We start from the raw sequence: 19,501 nt of genomic DNA, 5'->3' as shown, positions 1-19,501 counted from the left end.
CCCTGGCCGTGTAAGGGCTCCCGGGGACACGCGTGGGGCTCCGTGCGCGGGGGCAGCGCCCGTAGGGAGCGGGCAGAAAGCCACCTTAGTATTAACGCTGATTAAAGCCAGGTTGCCTCGCTAAAAGTAACACGGGTGTCAAACACAGCAGCCGGGGGGTGAAACGCGTCGTGCAAAAGCTCGGGTGGAATTAGTGACCCCTCTGAGTGTGCCAGAGTTACATGGCTAAGCGCAGAGTGGCTTGGCAGAACTTGATGGAGCAGCAGGGAGAGAGAGATTGCTGCAGAGTCCCGTTGGGTGGCTGTTTTTAAACTTCCTGTGTCTTTCTTCACAGAAAGACCCAAATTACCAGATAATTATACTCAGGACACCTGGCAGAAACTTCATGAAGCGGTGGGAGCAATACAGAGTAGTATTTCTATTAAATACAACCTTGAAGAGCTCTACCAGGTAAGCCACATAGGGTTTTGGTTTCATTTTTTTGCAAATAAACTGCTTTGGCAACATACAACATAATGTATTTTGATTTCTTAAAAGCTGATCGAATACTTTGCAACATACTCTGTTTCTAGGCAGTTTGCAGTTCTACGTATCAGTTCCTTGGAGAGCTACCAGGATCTGGGCCTATGAAAAAGCAGTTTATGTTGGGTGGCACAAAAAGCTATTCCTGGGCAGGGCTGAGATCTAAGTCTTAGTATCTTCAATACTCTGCCCACTCAACATGCTGAAAACAGGATGTTGCTCTAACGGGGTTAAGAAGTTATATCTTTTATGATTATTTTTGTACATGCTATGGTCTCTTGTAAATAGTAATGTTGAAGTATTTGATGTTGTTGGATCATAACATTACACTTCTATACCTTTTGAGGAATTAAAAAAGAATCTTGATTGAGCAGGCAACAGACTGTCACCTTACCCACATTTCAGATTACTATTGCATTTTCATTACAATCAGGATCTTAATTTTTCTATTCAAGTGGTGAAAAAGAATTTCTGGTACACCTGCACTACTGGAGCAGGGGCTACGGAGGGCAAAAGAGAGATGGGAGTCCTGAGCCATTTCTCTCTACTTTCTCCAATTATATGTGGTTTAGTTCTAAGTTAATTTAGATATGTGTGCTTTCAGGTATTTAACTGAAGTAGGAACATTTTACAGTGATCATGTTATAAAAAATTAATGATGTGCTACATAGCATAAGTTAGTTACAAGTTTTCTGTAGGTGCAGGCATTTGATCTGCAGATTGATGTCCTTGCCAGATCAGGACTGAAAACATTATTATGCACACCTAAAATTTTCTAAATGTTTACTTGAGGTGCAAAGGGCAGACTGTGAGAAAGGAGAAGGCTGGTAGTCCATGCTGAGTCCATGTTCAAGAAAATCAGGATGGATTTCAGAACTGACTATACTTGTCTCTTTAGCTAGGGTATGTAATATATGGGTCTAAAATGGCTGGCTATGTAAATGTATATTGACTTAATATAATGATTTCCTTTAAATAGAAAACTTGTAATATATTCATCTACTAATACTTGCAGCATTTGAATGACATAATGTGTTTTATTGTTTTAAATTCAGCATTTGAAAAACCCTGCTTTTTCATGTCTAGCAAAAAAAAAACCACAGATGCTTTGAGTGTTACCTAACTTGTTTTCAGAGGTTCAGAAATGAGATTATAGTAATATGGCTATGAAATCACTAGGGTACACACTTGAGTTTTGGCAGAAGAGGAGAGAGATTTCAGATAAACTGTGAAGGGAGAACTGTACTTCTTGCTTTTTCTCTTTGTCTGCTTATTTGTAAAAACTGTGCAGGGTTGGTCGGATAGTCTGTAACACAGTGAATCAGGAGGATTTCTGCATGGTGGGTGGTGGTGCTCAGTGTGCCTGTGCATAGACAGGTACTACTCTCCTGCTGGAGGAATAAGAGATGAGGTTCAGCATCCATTGGAAACCTGATCTGTATTTACAGATCATTTTAACTGCCTGTTGATGAGCACCGAGTTATCCACAGGGGAAAATATCTCTGGGTGCATCAGTTCTTATTATCAGGCCTTATTGTTGATTTTTTATGAGTCTTTGTCTGACATTATGGGAGGAAGTGCGAGGCCTGCTAGAGTTCAGTACACTGAGCGGGCTGGTGTAGCAGCCTGCAGTTGAACCTTCTGATTTATTTATTTAATTTAGCACAGTGGCTGAGAAGAAACTGAAGAACAGTGATGAGGCTGTGTGGGAAGCCTGAAGGATACTCCTTTCCAGGCACTGGTGGCAGCACGGAATAAGGCATGAAGGTGCTTGGCAGAGATGTAGTCAGTGAGCAATGGGAGGGTGGCAGCCAATTTTTTGTGACTAAAATAGAAATGATGTCTGGGATTGATGGTAGATTGCACAGATTTTGATAGAAGTAGCTTATACTTGATGGGATAGAGAAAGTGGGGCAGTACAAAGAATTGCCGAAGGAGGAGTGAGTGATAAAAGTAATGGAAGAAGAAAATTACCTTTTCAACGAGGTCCTAAATAACCTGAAATGGGGCAGTGCTGCCCTTGTGGAGAACGTAGAACAGGACAGTGTAGTAGCAAAGGAAAGACAGTAGAGCAGTGAAGGAAAAAATTATGAGAGTCCTGACTAGATTTATATTTGTATGCGTGGATAGGAGTGGCTGTGTTTGAGGTAACATAACAAACTATCTGCAAAGTGATTGTCTGAATACTGTTTGTTGTAAGTTACTATTTTACTTACCTTTTTTAAGACCAGATGAAAAACATAGGCACTGTGTTATAATTTTGTTTGTTTGATTGTATGCTTTAATGTTGTATCAAAATTGTGGAGGCCATTTTTATGTGCATTGAAATAAAATTAGGTTAAGTAGGTTAGAATCCTCTGGAGCAGAGGAAAACATTCTTGGGTCAGTTTTAGTTGCCCAGGTGACATAGTGCTTTAAATCCTTGGCAGTGCTTTAAATCTCTTGGCAGTATTGCCTCATAATATAAAGGCAGTTGATATTAATATAGTGACCACCAGAACGTTTGGTTTTGGGCAGAATTGGTCTCCTTAGTTAACTAAGGATAAAAACTAAATCCTATGAGCTCTCAATAAATCAGTTCAAGTCTTTTTATGTAATGGTTAGTCTGGGGTTGGTTTGGGGGGTTTTTTTTGTTATTGTTTGGGCTTTTTCTTAATTATTTTTTCCTCTCAGTTTATGTACCTTAGCATCATTGCATGAATCAGTGGAAATGCTTGGGAAGAAGTAAGTTGATAAAAAGGCAGGAAAGTAGCTGTACTCACTTACCATTTAGACAGACTGGTTGAAATGTCTGCCTTAAAGTTACTAAGAAATTAAAATATTTGGTATGATTGTGTTCCTGCCCCAAAAAAGCACGTGTGCATACTGAAGGATGTACAGAATGGACCTTTCGGAGGAGTTCTACTGCTGAGCAGTATTGAGGGAGGCAGAATTCTGGTAGTGTTGAACAGCACATCAGAAATATGACCCAGATTGTGATGGTGGATCTTTTTTGTACACAAAATCTAGCAGAATAAGAAGGGGTCAAAATCAAAAAGGACTCCTGAAGTCTTAATTTTTCTACATAACTTCATTTTGATGTTTTGGTTTTGTGCACAGCTTGACCATATAATGCTGATTTTTTTTTTTCCTTTGTTGTCAGCCTTAATTGCACAAACACAAAAATTTAAGGTTTTTTTGTCTCATTCGTAATCCTTTTTTGGTTTTTAGGCTGTTGAAAATCTCTGCTCCTACAAAGTCTCTGCTACACTGTACAAGCAGTTGCGACAAGTCTGTGAAGAACATGTGAAGGCACAAATCCTTCAGTTTAGAGAATATCCTTTTGTCGTGCACAGAAGTGGTTAGAATGGTTAGTTTTAATCATTATTTTTTAAAACAACACTGCAAAAATTACACCAGTAATTGTCAATGTGTTAAAGAGGTTTTTTGACCACTTACGTTTTTAAATCAGTCACAGGCAACTTTAGTTGTCTGGGTGAATAATTTTTGTGTATTGATGTCTAGCATGCTAATAAGAATTTATATATCATTTTAATAAGGATGCAAATTTTACACATAATGTAGGAAATGTCAATATCACTATGAGATTTCTCAGCAGGTGTTAATTTCTGTGACGGGTGAGTAGTGGAGATGCTTATGGCAGCAGTAGCTTAAAAAAAAAATCACGGTGATTGTCAACAACAGTAAAAAAATTTTCAAACATAGTGTACCTGTTTGACCAAAAATAACTACTGGTCAACAGTGATGTGTCTCAGAGGCAATCAACAAGCCTTCAGGTATATTATGTGTACCTTGGGAGGCTCTTGGGAGAGAGCTCTGAGTTGAGGAGATCATTTGGCTGTCTTGGGATGCATAGAAAGATGAAGTTTTATGGTAAATTTCCCCATGGTTTACTGAAGTTACATTGCTGGACTTCTCTCTGAATGGGTCACAGAAGTGCCTGTAGATCTTCTGTGGACACCTGGCTGTAGCCAGCCCTGTTTTCCTGAATCCAGTCAAGCTTTGCATGCTGAGAAGGTGCTTTATATGATGGGTGTCTTTTGTGTAGTAGCCGTGGGGTTGTGCTTGCTGGAGCAGCAGATGAATGGTCTATGTCCACCTTGCTGTCCGCATATTCTTGGAAAGTGCCTTAGCAAGCAGGTGCTGGATGAAGAGTGCCATATTAAACAGATATTATAGCACTGTGGCTGCTGGCATTGTTTCCCAGCTCTCTGTATGGATTTTATTGGCAGAAAATGACAGGATAATGTAGAAAGAAGCGAGGGCTAGGGCCAATAAAGAACCTCCTTTCCAGGTGAATGCTTTAAATGTGCTGTGGATTGTGACACTCAGTTTCTTGGTTCACTGCATTCTCCAGGTAGGTGCCTACACTCAGAATAATTTGGGGTTTTTAATGTTATGTAGCACCAGCATGGTTTTGGGCTGTGCGGTTTTGGTTTTTGTTGGGGGTTTGGTATGGTTTTGTTTTTTTTTTTTTGAGTCCCATTTAAGACATCTGGCTTCTACATAGCACATTAGTACAGCAGTTGTAAGCATACCTGGTCTTTGAGAACCAAATCTTAGTCTTCTTTAAAGCAGTGTACAGCCATCTTTTGCATGCTTTTTCAGACTTTACATGATGTTATGAAAATAATGGTTTAAAACTAGTGTTTTCAAACTTTGCTTTCACCTTGCCATCTTGATATGGTGATGGTGGATTGGAGAGTTGAAAATTTAGTATTTTACAGGTGTACCACTTTGTATCCCAAGGACATGAGATCAGATTAATCAGATTTGGCCAGAATGAGTTGGAGATGATAAATGTGCGGGAGAGGAGAGTAAAGCCTCATTTAGATTTACTTGTGAGATACATGAGAATTCTCTTATTTGTAAATAACAGTTGGATCTGTTGTGTAATGAAGAAAATTCTGTAGATTACTTAGGGTGACCTGGAGATGTATATGAAAAGAGTGGTATTTGGATTTGTTGAGGATTATTTAGAACTGTAACTGCTTTTAAGAGATTAGGGTCACTCCTGTTGTGCACAGTGTGAACTCATTAAACAAACAAAACCTTTCCATCCCTCTCACCTCAGTTGGTGACAAATACATGTTTGATGCTGGTGGGATTTCTTGTTTAAATCTATATTAAGGTTACACAGTACAGCCACTAGATGGTATTACTGAAGAGCTGTGAATGTTATTCCTTGAAAACACAGGGAGGCCTTTTGGAGAACTGCCAGCCGCTCTGCTGGGCAGCTCCGCAATTAACGGTTTATCCCTGGCAGGCACAGTAGCATTGGAATATCCATGGAGCAGCTTTGCCTAATGGCTGGCAAAGATCATCTCCAGAATCTGGCCTCTAAAGATACTGGCAAACTAGTTTTCCTTAATGGGTGCTGTACAGATTCTCTGGATAGTCTTTTATTTTTAAAGAAGATAAATAAATGCTGGCAAGATCATTGCAGACAAATGGTAAGTTGAATGTTTGTTCAGAGTGCATATCATTGAGGTGTGAAATCTGGCTAAAATGAGTTTGTCAGAGCTTAACTTGGGACTGCACTGCATGTTCTCCAAGTTTCAGCATTGCTTTTCACTTTCCCCTTTGCTGGCTGAGTGACCTTTTGTTGTTGAAATGTAGATTCTATTAACTCTGATTCATGTAGACTTCATACCAGGTTTGAACAGCACTCAGAAATAAATTGACACCTTTTTTTCTGTGGGTGGAAGGAAAAAGTAACTGAGAAATGCTGAAGTTGTTTGCTGTTCGTAATTTTAAGTAATTGGAGAATCTTTAGAATCTTCACTTTTAGATAGCTCCAAGAGCTAGGTTAGCTTGTGACTTCTTTTTCAAAGCAGAGATAATTATCCTGACTATAGAGCTAAGAAACAGAAAGGATAAAGAACTGGAACTTGCATTCTGTCTACCTTTCTTGTCTTCTACCTCCATGGTGACTTACGTTACACAAAAAGTCCTCTCTGAAACACACTTTGTGAGAACTGTGCCTTTAAGAAGGTGGCATTATAATTCCAAACCAACATTTTACAATGAGTTTTTATTGCACTGCACTTAGCTTTGGCTGCAGATGCCCCATGTGGTTGAATTTCTATTTTCATTCCCAAATCCACTGTTCTCTCCTTTCCTGTGAGGGTTGGGCAGAGGTATGTGATTTTTATCTGAATTTAAAATTGAAGGTGTTAGGGAAACTCTTTGAATTCAGCAGTCTGATGAAAACAGAGTTGAAGATACTGCCTTGAAAATGTAGTTTACATGTAAAACCTGTGTTTTCATAAAAAGACTTTCGCTGTGAACACTGTTTGCTTTAATTACTTGTAAGCATTCTTTTTTTTTTCTCTGCCTTAAAGCAACAACCTGTAGCAAGTGGCTTTCTTGCCCATGTGCTGGGTTAGCACTTGTGCTATTTAAGAAAAAAAGGTCAGCCTTACTGCTGTTTTACTTTAATATGCGTGGCCAGAAGCTATGTCAGTTTGAGAATTGCTTCAGAGGCAGTGAAATCTTTTAGAGAAGCAGTAGGTGGACAGCTGGGAATAGAAATCTCTATCTGGCCTGGGGCTGAGTTACTGACATCCGGAGTTACGCTAATGCTAAACTGGGAGTTGGGCAGCCTTCTTATGAGCAAAGTTAAAAATGGAGTTTGAATGTAAGACTAGTAAGCTAAAAAACCACCTCCTCCTCCCACTTTTTAAATTCAATAAAGAGATAATATATTTTTCTACCTTCCTTCTCCTATTGGATTTCATGTATCTCTATTTTTCTCATGAATTTTGGCAGCTAAGTTGTATTATGAAAAGATCTGTTGCACAGCTTATTACTGTCTCTGCTTAAAGCTCCCTTGTGTTTTTGTTTTTTGGGTTTTTTTTTTTAATTTTAAAGCAAAAAACATAGCAGCATGCTATTTCAGGGTGTTACTGATTGTATTAGAGGTACTGTTTGAATAGCTTATGTATATCAGTGGTATAAAACTCCTAACAGACTAATAAAACTATTTAGTTAATGGTTATGAATTTGAAAAGTGTCTTGGATGTACTTGGGAATACCATAACGTAATAGTAGTAACTTCAATAAATTGCATACCTGTACAAGTTAACATAAAAGTTTAAAATACTTACATCAGTAATTCAGGTGTGTGCCTGTGATGTAGTTTTTCAGAAGTTGTTTTATAATTTAAAATATCACGTGGTGGTGAAGAGAAAAAGATTTTCTTTATATATTTTCAGATCATGATCAGAAGCATTTTCTTATTTTTGGATCGTACATATGTGCTTCAGAATTCAATGCTTCCTTCTATATGGTAGGTATCCATGTAAGCGTTCCTATAATCTTTAGAGTGTTGACATGCTGTTAGATTTGCGAGGATTGAAAATAAATATTTCACATTATATTTGAGCTATATAATAGATCTCTAAAATTTTGTGTCAGTTTATGGAAATACGTGTGTCAGCATATGCATGTGTCATTTCCTCCTTCCCCAGGAGTATTCATTGTCAAGTGAGGGTAAAAGAAGGTCTGTGAACACAGGCTTAAAAGTCATGTGTGTGTAGCTGTCAGAGCCTGGGTGAGGCTGGCTCTGTGGGAACCTGCTCTTGACTGCTGCCTCTCACCTTAGCACTGGCCCAGCATTACTGTAGGTGCTCCTGGTTTTGACAAAATTCAACATTCACCTTCTTGCTGTGTTTTTTAAAGTAAGTCAGATACAGTGACAAGGTGCAGATTATCTTTCCAGCACTGGCCACTTGATGTTGCTTTTGTACTTTCAGCCCACCATGGTCACATCTTTGGGCATTCTGCTTTAAAGCATCCTTCCTGAGGGGCATTTTACATCATTTACCAAGCGAACAAACCCAAGCTTTGCCAAAAATTTCTGGCATTGTTACTTTATCTAAAGGCTCCCCTCAAAAAAAGTAGATAAAGTACTGGAATAAGAGCCTGTTTTTTCTTGGCCTAGCTGGCTGCTGTGTTCTTGTGAGTTCCTCAGGCTGGCTGAGGAGCCTGGCATCTTTCTCCAGCCTCTTGCTTGTCCAGTGGACATCTTTTGTTCCCAGCTTCAGGAGTTTTCCTCCAACTCTGTGTTAGGCTTCCTTTTACTAAATATTGTTGATGAGGTCTGTTCATACTTTGTCTTATTTTTCCTCCTACTGGGAAAGTTCCTTTTATTGAAAACCTGATGCATGTGAAGAAGTCAGAGGTAACAAGTTTTATCTAAGATTGCTCAATTTTCAGTGTTTAACAATTAGCTGCTTCATGGCATAGAGGTGCCATTCCTCATCGTCTTAGAATGAAACAAGAATTTGATAGAGGTGATAAGATCCTAAAGATACAACGAATTCATGCTTTGGAACAAAACTTGTAAATTATACATGCAATATCTGATCCAGGGAATCTTATGTTAAGGTGTATGATCAGATTTAATTCTTTAAGCAGAGAAATTTATAGTCTTATTATGTGAAAGTTGGATAGGCTCATCACAGTTCTCTGCTGAAGTGTATGCCTGTGGTAGCACATGATCTGGTATTTTTAGGATAATTCTTGTTACAGTTTTGTTAGAGGACAGTATCAAAAAGAGTATACACACCATTCATATATTCTCTTTCTGTATAATATATATACAGTGTATATATTTTAAACGTATCTATGATTTTTTTGAAAGAATACACAGTGTGATTTACTAATTTTCAATATTCACATAGGGATATGGGGCTAGAGTTATTTAGAAACCATATCATTAGTGACAAGCAAGTTCAGACCAAGACTATTGATGGAATTCTCCTGCTGATTGAACGAGAACGAAATGGTGAAGCTGTGGACAGAAGTTTGCTGCGGAGTTTGTTGAGCATGCTCTCAGATTTGCAGGTGAGTACAGCCAAATTCACTAGTACCAGCTTTGTTTAGAAACACGGTTTGGACTGCCTAAATCATGTTTTGTGCAAAAATTATTCAGTTCATCTAGTAAATGTGCTTAAAATCCAGCTATTACATTGGTATGATTGCCTCTTCTTTACCCTGTGTGCAATCTTACATTGTTTTTAAATGAGACCTCTTTGCCTGTTTTCCTTAGCAGAGGTAATGGCCTCGGATCTTAATAGATTTACAGGTCTTTTAGTATGTGCAGTATTTTGTCTGTCTTAATCACTCATTGTCTCATCCTAGTGCCAGTGAAATGTAGGAACAGAAAAATCCCTCTCGGTAACTGTAAAAAGGTGTCACTTTTTGAAGTCCAGATCTTGGGTCTGTATCATAAAAACATCACTCTACTGGCAACTTCTTAGAAATGCTGAGGATAGAATAGGATGCCATATTAAGGCCAAGGTTTTCAGACAGATCATGTCAAGCTGCAACTTCACCAGAACTTTCCATGAGCAAGGATAGTAAGTAACCAAGGAGACTGATGAGTGCTGTGTTTCTGGCTTGCACATAGGTTGTCCTTGAGTTGATGTTGCAGCCTTGCGTGATGTGCAGTGAAACTTTGGGGCTGTCTTTCATTCTTAAAACCTGTTGAGGTTGCTCCATTTCAAAGTGGCATACAGCATTACAAAACCGGCTGAAGGTTTGAAAGAGTTTGAAGAGCCAGACTACATTAAAAAGTCCTTTCTGGTTAGGCAGCTTACCTGGTTTTCTGCCTTTCATGTTAATCCTCTTGACTTTAATATGTAGCTTCCTCTATCATCCCAGAAAAATTATTCTGTTTGAGAGGAAAGCCATTAAAAAAATTAATGTTTTGAAAGTGATAGAATAATAGAATGGTTTGGGTTGGAAGGGGCCTTAAAGATCATCTAGCTCCAAGCCCCCGGCATTGGGCAGGGAACCTTCAACTAGAAGTCCTTAAGAGATAGAAAGTGGTCAGAATGTAATGAGTTTTACAGCTCTGTTATATGTTTTGGAAGAAAATTTTCTTCTGTTCTTCCACCACACTTGGGAATTTTCCCTTTTACTTTTCACTGTCCCTCTGTTTACATATTAAGCCCTAGTTACCTTCTTCAGACTGTTACAACTTTATGTAGTTGCCCTTTCTGACTTACTTCCTTTCTATAATAAACTGTTAGTCATTATGCAAAAGTTTTTAATGCTTCTGTTGTTGATGCTGTTTTTTTACACACCTTATTTGTTCCCTGGAGAAAGAGTTCACCTTATTTGATACAATTTATTTTTCCTGGGCCACTGAGAGAAACCTGGTAGATCTGAAGGTGTATTACTGAGCATATTACTGTTTTACTGATGAGAGTTATCTGTTTTGTGCCAGTGTTTCACTACTTTGAAAGTGGTTTGTTTGCCACAGAAATAGCAGCAGGAGTTCAGATCTCAGGTGGATTGGATGTCATTGCTGTGCTGTGATGTTGGGTACTGGTGTTGGGCTGTGTGCCTTAAACAGAAGCCTATTAATTTAGAGTGTTGGAGTACTGATGACTGAGACAAAGCATTGCTGCTCTGCAAAGTCAGTTCTGATCTCAGTCTTTCTAAAACCAGTGGGCAAATAGAATTTGTTAATGTAATGTTACATTGGCACTTCTCACAGCTGTGTGCATCCATTGGATTTTCCCTGCCCTCTTAAGCCTGACAAACAAAATATGCTACTGTTACTATGAGATTAATGTAAGTAACTAAACTGGTTTCTTGAGCAGGTTTACAAGGAATCATTTGAACAGAGGTTTCTGGAAGAGACAAATTGTTTATATGCTGCTGAAGGCCAAAGATTAATGCAAGAAAGAGAGGTAGGTGCATGTGGTAGATGACTGCTTTTATGATAGTTTTGTCGACTGTGGGATTACATGAGAACTTTGGTTGTACTATGGTGTATTAATGTCTAGTAAAATTTACTGGCACACAGGTATTCATGTGTTTTGATGTGGACCACGGTGTGATATCAACAGGGAGAGCAGACCCCAGGTTGTCATGGAACTTGATAGATAAAATTGTGTAGTAACCCAGTGACATTTTTTTGTAGCTGAAGTCGTACAGCTATAATACTTTTAATATGAAATAATATTTATTAATAAAAATACAGGTTATGTAGTACATAACAGCATTCTGGTGGAATAGTCCTTTCTGATTCATATTCTCTTTTAAAAAATTGTGCTGGTTTGGTCAAATTTAGAAATATATTCTCTGAGAGAAGGCACAACCACCCTTCCCCACCAGGTTCGGGAAAAATAAATTTTCCTCGAAGAAAGTGAAAGAGATAAAAACTATTTATTTTACAAACACACAGGAAAAGGATAATGATGCTAAATAATAAAACCTCTCAATCTGCTGAGAGAAACCTGGGAAAATTTCAGAGTCCTTCCGTAGATCTCTCTCTCCCTCCTTGGAGCTGGGACGGGTGGTGGGCCCACCTCCAGGGCCAAGGCCTTGGTGGAAAGTTCTCCCATTGTATTCTGATGTTGAAACCATCCATCAGAGAGAAAAGGGGGGGGAAAAAAAAAAAAACACCGAAGTCCCAGGAAAACGAAAGTTCAACTCTCCGAAGGAAAAAAAGAGCTGAGGAAGAAACTGCCGAAAGCTGGCTGGAAAGCAGCAAGCCAGGTGCTCCCCTGCTCTCCTGCTGCAGCTGAGAAAAAAAGTCGCTATCTCTGTGTGACCCTGAACAAGCTGCAAACTGCTTTGAAAAAGTTTTGCTCAGTTTTTCCTTCCCCTCTCAGGCTCAGTTTAAAGGCATAGAAAGGTACAAAAATTAATTTCTGGGCATGGGGCAGTGATATGGGATACACATTATAAAGTCACCCCAAGACAAAAATGTAGTTTAAAATAATTGTCATGGAACAAGATTAGCTAGCTGCCTTTCATACCATTGTAGTTGAACCTGTTGTTCCCGTCTTGTTAGGTCCCAGAATATCTTCACCATGTTAATAAACGTTTGGAAGAAGAAGGAGATAGAGTAATAACATACTTAGATCACAGCACACAGTGAGTACAAATTTTATGATTTTCAGTGTAAGTCAACCATTCATCATAAATCAGTATGATTATCCATGATCATAGAGACACAGATTATTTCTTCATTGTCTTACAGATACTATCTTGTTGACAGTGCTTGTGAAATAGCTTGTTTTTTTAGACTTCATTTTTATCAAAAGTTACTTCTTTAAAAGAATATTTTCAGTAAGAAAGAAGAAATTTGTTCAGAAATACTAATTCTGTATACTGCAGCTAAAAAAACATTGCATAAGAACTCAAATTTCCATTGTCAAAATAGTAGCTGATTTTAGCCATTTATGTACTGATAACATCTTTAACCACAAGTGCCTTGAGGGAAGGAAAGGCTCGTTAGAAAAAAACCCAACCAAACAAGCAAAACCACAAAAAACGAACAAACAGACAAAAAAAGCCCAAAAAAACCCAACCAAACAAAACCCGAAAAAACCCAAAAGGACAGAGGACATGAGTATCATTTGTAAAATGTCCAAGGTGTGAGCTTAACAATAGATAGGCTGCTGCCAGGGTACTGTGTGAGGTAGCTTGTCCTTTTTTCACTTGGGCTTTAAGTAATAGTTTGTGTGTTGTTGGGTTAGCACATTCCTGCAGGAACTGACGCACTACATAAATCCATACATAATTTGTCCTGTAGTAAGCTGTTGCTTTTTTTCTTTCGTTAAGAACATAACATTAAATTTATTGGGTTTTAGTCTTCTGGATGATTCATTGGCATTTCATTTGATGGCAAAGGGATAACTGAATACAAATTATCTTTTTAACATTTTATATTCTTCAGATGTTTTAAAAAATATATATATGCACATATACATTCGTATGTGTGTTTTGTGTCACTGCACATATTTGAACTTGGATCTTCTTCCTGTAAATGCTGATTGCAGGGTGACTGGCTTTTTCTGGTGAAACCACTCACATTGAAATATATGGAGCTATTTCTGTTTATAAAGTTATAGCAAATATATGCATTTATTTACTGTTTAGGTTAAAAAGTAGATTGATACCATTACATTTTCAGTCTAGATAGACATCGAGTATGCGTGTTGAATTTCACCCTTAGTTAAAGGCTTAAAAACCTACTTTTAAAAGGCTTCACACTAATTTCCTTTCCTTACATTAAGAAAGAGCCGCTCTTGAAATTAGAGCACTTGAGTTTTCCTGTGGTCGTACTCTTTCTGTGTGTGTGCATGAAAAAAGCAGAAAGGATGCTATTTAGTAACTGGGTTCAATCTTGAGATGGAAATGATACTTGTAGGACAAAACCATCATGTGAAACACATTCCATGTCCTTCAAACAACACATGGGAAGTGTTTTTGCAGCCCACAGAGGGATTCCTTCAGCCCAGCAGTACATGCTGTTCTGGACGGCTGACCAGATTAAGCATATCTCCTTGTCAGTCAGTAGATGACCGAGGTACATGGCTTTGAGGTCATACAGAAGGTACCTTCTTGCACCTTCCTTAGCTAGCAGTCAAGATAGATACTCATTTTGTTTGCTTGCTAGGCTGTAGTGCTTTGCCTCTTGGCCTCAAGCAGACAAATTGTCCCTGCTTCTCCTGTACTCAGAGTAGGTCTTCCAGGGCAAAGGATGGTATTTCATACACCCCTGACTCCTGCTGTTGGAAACAGCCAGCAGCTGCAGATAGCAGTAGTTGGAAATGGCAGAGGATATGGAAATTACCATAAAAATGGCCGTGTGTTAATAACAAGGGTCTATCTAAACAGTATTTCATGTTCACTCATGACCACTGAAGGAAATGAATAGAGAAAGTGTGTGAGATACCCTGATACTCTCTTAGTGTCTGCCTGTTTTCAGCTCAGTGTATTTTCTGAACCTGCTGTGGTTTGTGTCTTTGTATCTCTGAAATACTTGCAGTTTCTCATGGGGATTCACATCAACTTTTCTGTCTGTGCCAGGCTTTGGCAAAGCATTCCACCAGTGCACAGCCACCAGGAGATAAAGTATCTCCTTGTAACTCTGGTACCCAGTACCATTGCTGATGACCCCAGTGCATGCACTGGAAAGAAAAGTGATCAGTCAGTTTCCCTTCACCCTTTTCCTGCCTGTTAATGGTATCCCTAAGTCATATCCTTCCCATAAAGAAGTCTTGACAAGTGAAGTTGTCTCTCTTGTAGCTGCTGCTGCATATTTTGATCGTCCCTGCTCCCTTCTCTGAGCCTTTCCAAATGGAGGACCTAAGCTGTTGTTTTGTGTGGAAGGTCAGGCATTCTTCCATTTTAGCAAACTTGTATGCTGCTACAGGAAAGGCTTCCATCAATCCAGGTTGAACATCTCTTTTCTAGGAAATCTCAATCAAAGTTCTGAGAACCAGTTTTATAAAACTTAACTCATAAAGAAATCGTTGGTCTTTTGTTGTCCCATTGTAAGCAGGTGGAAGTTTAAACATTAAAATTAATTATCCCTTTGCACTTCAGGCATTTACTTCATCTTTTAGGCAATGAAAGATGTAAGGAAAAACTTTCCATTATTTTTCAGTTCTGTCTAAAATGAATGTATAAAAATAAAAGGTATGGGATATTCAAGGACAAATTTAAAATGTTTTGCAAATTTGTCTTGTGGCTCTAGCTCAGTTTATGCTTGGAAAGTTTCAATTTTGAAGATCATTTGTGTGTGTTGTTTCAGTTTGGAGTTCAAGCCCTTGGAGTTTCTTGTTTTGTTTGTTTCCAAAATTCAATATGACTTTTTTCCAGTAATACTTTTGTATTGACTTTTGCAACGTAAGCATGTCTTCTACTGTATAAGGACTTTCTTTTTAGTATTCAAACCTGAATTTATTTTTTAATTACATAGTTTATTGTTGTCTTTCTTATATCATGTGATGTTTTTGTCCTAATTTATAGTCTCTATTTTATGTAGAAAATTGTTGGGGTTCTTTGCATTATAATGTGAGTTATACACAGATACACTGTGACAGAGGGCAACTCCTTTATGCTCTAATGCTTCTAATATATTTTTCTTGCCTAATTCAGGAAACCACTGATTGCTTGTGTGGAGAAGCAGCTGCTAGGAGAGCACTTATCAGCTATTTTGCAAAAAGGTATTTTTTTTAAATTAATGTAATCTTTGATTAGCAATGGATTCTCATACTCTGCAATAGCTATAAATTCCACAGCTTTTACTTTAGGAGGTACATCAGCCATGGGAAAAACTTCCACAGACACAGAAAGCCAACCCTGTGACTGTTACACCCACTATGACAAGTTTATTTGGAAAGAAAATGTCTAAAATCTAATTCCATATATGTAGAGGTTGCTAAGCCTCTAAATCTCCTTTGACTTGCAGTGGCTTAGGAATTAAACCTTTGGAACTGCTTATTTCCTAGAATTATGTAGACTACTGAATGGGAGCTGCAGTTACTGTTGTAGCTTCTTTCATGTGATAATCACACAGCTCAAGTGCAATAGTTTCACTTACTCTTGTGATTGTGTAGTTTAAGAATCATGAGTTATTGGAACTGGCAGCATTCAAGGCAATGAACTTTCATATGCCTTTGTCTGTACGTTTTGTCTGGCAATTTCAGATAAGAACTGCAGCTTTCTTAGTTCTTATTCAGACATTAGTGTCTTCAAACTGCTATTTCTTTGTTCCTCTTAAATTTTAATCTCTCATTTTTCACTGAATTTCTGGGTTTGTTCAGTATTCCCTGATCTTTTAATACTTCAAATGATCTTTTCCTTCTCTTGCTGTAGCCATATTTTAGGTTTTAGATCTTCTAGCAAATTCTCCGTACATCTGTGTTTTATGTTGCAAAACTGATGTCCCTGGTAGTCTGGTATCTTCAAGCTCCATCACATCCATGTTTGTTAACACTTTCATGTTGTTACACATACCCTTTCCCATGTCTTCCTTTGTCCCCTTTAAAGATGACTTACAGTCACAGTTTCTCTCAACTAGCCTGAGGATAGGTTGTTTCACTGTTTTTTCACTCATTTATAAAAATGAGCTTGGTCACTTCATCTTAGCTATTCTTAAACTTACCATAAACAGAAGGTAAGAATAATTACATCCTGCTGATACATGTCAATTTTGCTTACTCTTTAATTCAAGTATGATTTTTAAGTAACTTTTCCAGTGGTAAGCTTGTTTATCAGGTGGCTTAAACAGGGAGTATGTGGTCTTGTTTAAAACTAAACTTTTTCTTGGTTTACAATGTATATGAACCATCCATGTAAATACAGAGATTTTTACATTTTTTTATCTTTCTGGTTACTGTGCATTAGGACTCAAGTATTGTTGGATCAGCTTGTATTGTATGTCTCCACTGGAAAAAAGTTTAAAAATCTTCTATCATTGCATAATTTTCTGTATTCGTTTGATCTAGGACATGTTTTAATTTGCTTATAACATCTTAGTATTCTCTGCAAGTAGAAGATGATACTGCCTTTTGTAGGTCTTCCTCATTAAGATGAGGCATGTGAAGTAGTCTGCGGGAACTCATGCCTTCTGATCAACAAATCAATATGATTTCGCAGAAGCTGCTTGTTGTTTAAAATACACTCCACTCACACATCTCACAACTTTGAAATCATACCCTATTTATATACTTTGCTTACTTATACATTCTACCTACTTATCTTGTACTACTTACACATATCACTCTACTTATATGTTTTCTTACTTATACTTTTTACAACTTCTACCTAATACACTACTTATACGTTTTACTTATACATGTTACTCTTACATCTTACAACCTTTACATGATACTCTACTTATATATTTTGCAGCTTTTACATAAGACAGTACTTACACATTTTGCAGCTGCTGTGCATGAGATCTCACATTGCTTGATTGGTTTCTCTATTTTGTCCATGAGCTCCACACGCACTCTTCTGGTAACATGATTGGTTTTAATCTAGTGCGGCACAGTCCTTTTTTATCTATTCCTTGATGTCTTGGTATTTAGCTTTTCATCTTCTTCTTTCCCAATTCTTTTCCACTTTAGCACAGTTTACCTTTCAGTCCTTGATGAATTCCTGAGGGCTCTAACAGGTGGGGCTCCTGATCCAGGCAAGCAGCATCAAGATGATAACAGCAACAACACCCATCCAGTGATCAGCAGCCAAGTTAGTCCAGGAAATCCAAACAACAAGCCAGCAAAGATCAGGAAGCAGATATATGCCCACCCCACCTCTTGCTTCTCGAACCTTCAGACTGGAGCTTAAAAACCCCTCTTGGGGCTGATGTGCTGCAGCTGAAGGTGGAAAAGCCAGGTGAAGCCAGTGAGGGTAATTCCAGCCTGGTCCCACTCTGAGGGCTCTGGTAAAAATAACTAAAAATGGTTTGGCTGGGACACACTGTCAAGGTTCAAATACTTTACAACAGTAGTGAGTTTGATACAGGAAGAAGAAAGCTTAAAAATGTGGAGTCTGTATAAGAAACCTTTTTTTTTTCCTTACATTAGTATAACTGCTGTTGACTAGATATTGGTGGGGGTTTTTTTTGTGAGTACAGTAGATTTTTCCAAGGCTGTGGCAGTGCTTTCTGGAAGCTCTCTGAAGCCTTTTATCAGAGGACTTTGCTGCATGTTGTTTTCATTTGACAAATGTGTGACTAAATATTTTTTCAGTCACACAGCTAAAGTTAGCGGGAAGGCTAAGTTTTATGATCTAGGTTATAATAAAGCAGTTAGTGTATTGGTGTCTTTAAATGCATAGGAGGTAATGCTTGACTGGGATGGGCATCTCTTAATTAAGAGAGCTGGGGTTATTCAGCATGGAAAAGAGAAGGCTCTGGGGACACCTCTTTGTGACCTCCCAGTACTTAAAGAGGGCTTATAAAAAAGAGGGGGCAGATAGTGATAGGTCAAGGTAGAATGGTTTTAAACTAAGAAATGAGAGATCCAAGATGAGATGTTAGGAAGAAATTTCTCTACTATGAGGGTGGTGAGGCACTGGAACAGGTTGCCCAGTTCAGGATGCCCCATCCCTGGAAGTGTTCAAGGCCAGGTTGGATGGGGCTTTGAGCAACCTGGTCTAGTGGAAGGTGTCCCTGCCCACAGCCAGGGCTTTTAACAAGATGATCTTGAAGGTCCCTTCCAATCCAAGCCTTTCTATGATTCTTTGATTTCCAGGATTCTGTGTTCAATGACAAAAGAGCCCTAAAACCCTGTATTTGAGACTGTATAGTCTGTTATCTTACATTTAAAGTATGTCTGTTCTTCTGATATCTCAAAAGTTTAGGAAATGTCAAAATAGTAGACAAAAGTTTACCTGACATCATTCTTGAACATTGCTTGCCTTTCTGAACATGTAAGTAAGTTACAATATAGTGAAAGTATTTTTAAGCTGAAGAATATAGTAGAATATGGGTTAATTTGGTAGTGATTTGCAAATCAGTTTTTAATATCATTTTAAAATTAGCATTAATGACACATATTTGGTGAAGTAGGACAGTTGTACAGTGTCAGCTATGCTGATGGTATGATTTGTCAATGTGTGTAAAATCAACCTTTTTGTTTTTTAAAAAAAGATGTCATAAATCTTTGATGCCATGCTCCGGTATTACTAAAGCCTCTGTAACTGACACCAGACAGTGTACTTCTGATTACACTGGAACTACCATTCATCATACTCTCAAACGGAAAAATGTGCATGAAGTTATTTGCTTGTTACATTCCTTGAGCTTCACTTCTCCATTTGTTAGTCCAATGTGTAGGGTGAATCAACAAAGCAAAAGTTGCTTGAAAGGAATTTGTAATCTTTTGTCATTCCATTGGTAGGAGCATAGGCTGTTCCCAGCACATTCTTGATCTAAAGACATGGCTCCCCATGTGCCACAGGAAAAAAATCATGTAGAGTATTTCTCATTAGTTTAAATTTAAGGAAGTTTACTTAGCTTTCTGGGTTTTTTAGAGGTTCTTGATAAAACTGTACCCTTGAAGTCAAGCTCTCTTCATAACCATTCTGCAAAAGGCTTACGATCATCACTGTTGGGAAAGTATTTCAGTTGAAATATTTTTTGAAATAGTATACAGTAAATAATTTCATCCAGTTTAAACAAGGGGACTTATCAGTTGCTTTCAGAAATTTAACC

The 19,501-nt window shown here is 38.1% G+C and overlaps 1 protein-coding gene across 1 annotated transcript in view; it reads left to right on the top strand.

Moving 5' to 3' along the window:
- Positions 1 to 42: 42 nt before the first annotated feature.
- CUL4A (cullin 4A) overlaps positions 43 to 19,501 on the top strand; it is a 35,498-nt gene continuing 16,039 nt past the window's right edge. Inside the window, exons 1-8 of the mRNA XM_008635862.2 lie at positions 43 to 450; positions 3,733 to 3,836; positions 5,906 to 5,975; positions 7,740 to 7,813; positions 9,210 to 9,372; positions 11,139 to 11,228; positions 12,338 to 12,420; positions 15,436 to 15,503. Of these exons, the coding sequence (XP_008634084.1) occupies positions 5,973 to 5,975; positions 7,740 to 7,813; positions 9,210 to 9,372; positions 11,139 to 11,228; positions 12,338 to 12,420; positions 15,436 to 15,503 (481 nt within the window). The 5' untranslated portion in view covers positions 43 to 450; positions 3,733 to 3,836; positions 5,906 to 5,972. The remainder of the gene's footprint in view (positions 451 to 3,732; positions 3,837 to 5,905; positions 5,976 to 7,739; positions 7,814 to 9,209; positions 9,373 to 11,138; positions 11,229 to 12,337; positions 12,421 to 15,435; positions 15,504 to 19,501) is intronic.

This window comes from Corvus brachyrhynchos, unplaced genomic scaffold (assembly GCF_000691975.1).
Source record: "Corvus brachyrhynchos isolate BGI_N302 unplaced genomic scaffold, ASM69197v1 scaffold83, whole genome shotgun sequence".
NCBI classification, from domain to species: domain Eukaryota; kingdom Metazoa; phylum Chordata; class Aves; order Passeriformes; family Corvidae; genus Corvus; species Corvus brachyrhynchos.
Note: the sequence above shows the minus strand (reverse complement) of the source record. Positions and strands in the feature narration are given on the sequence as shown.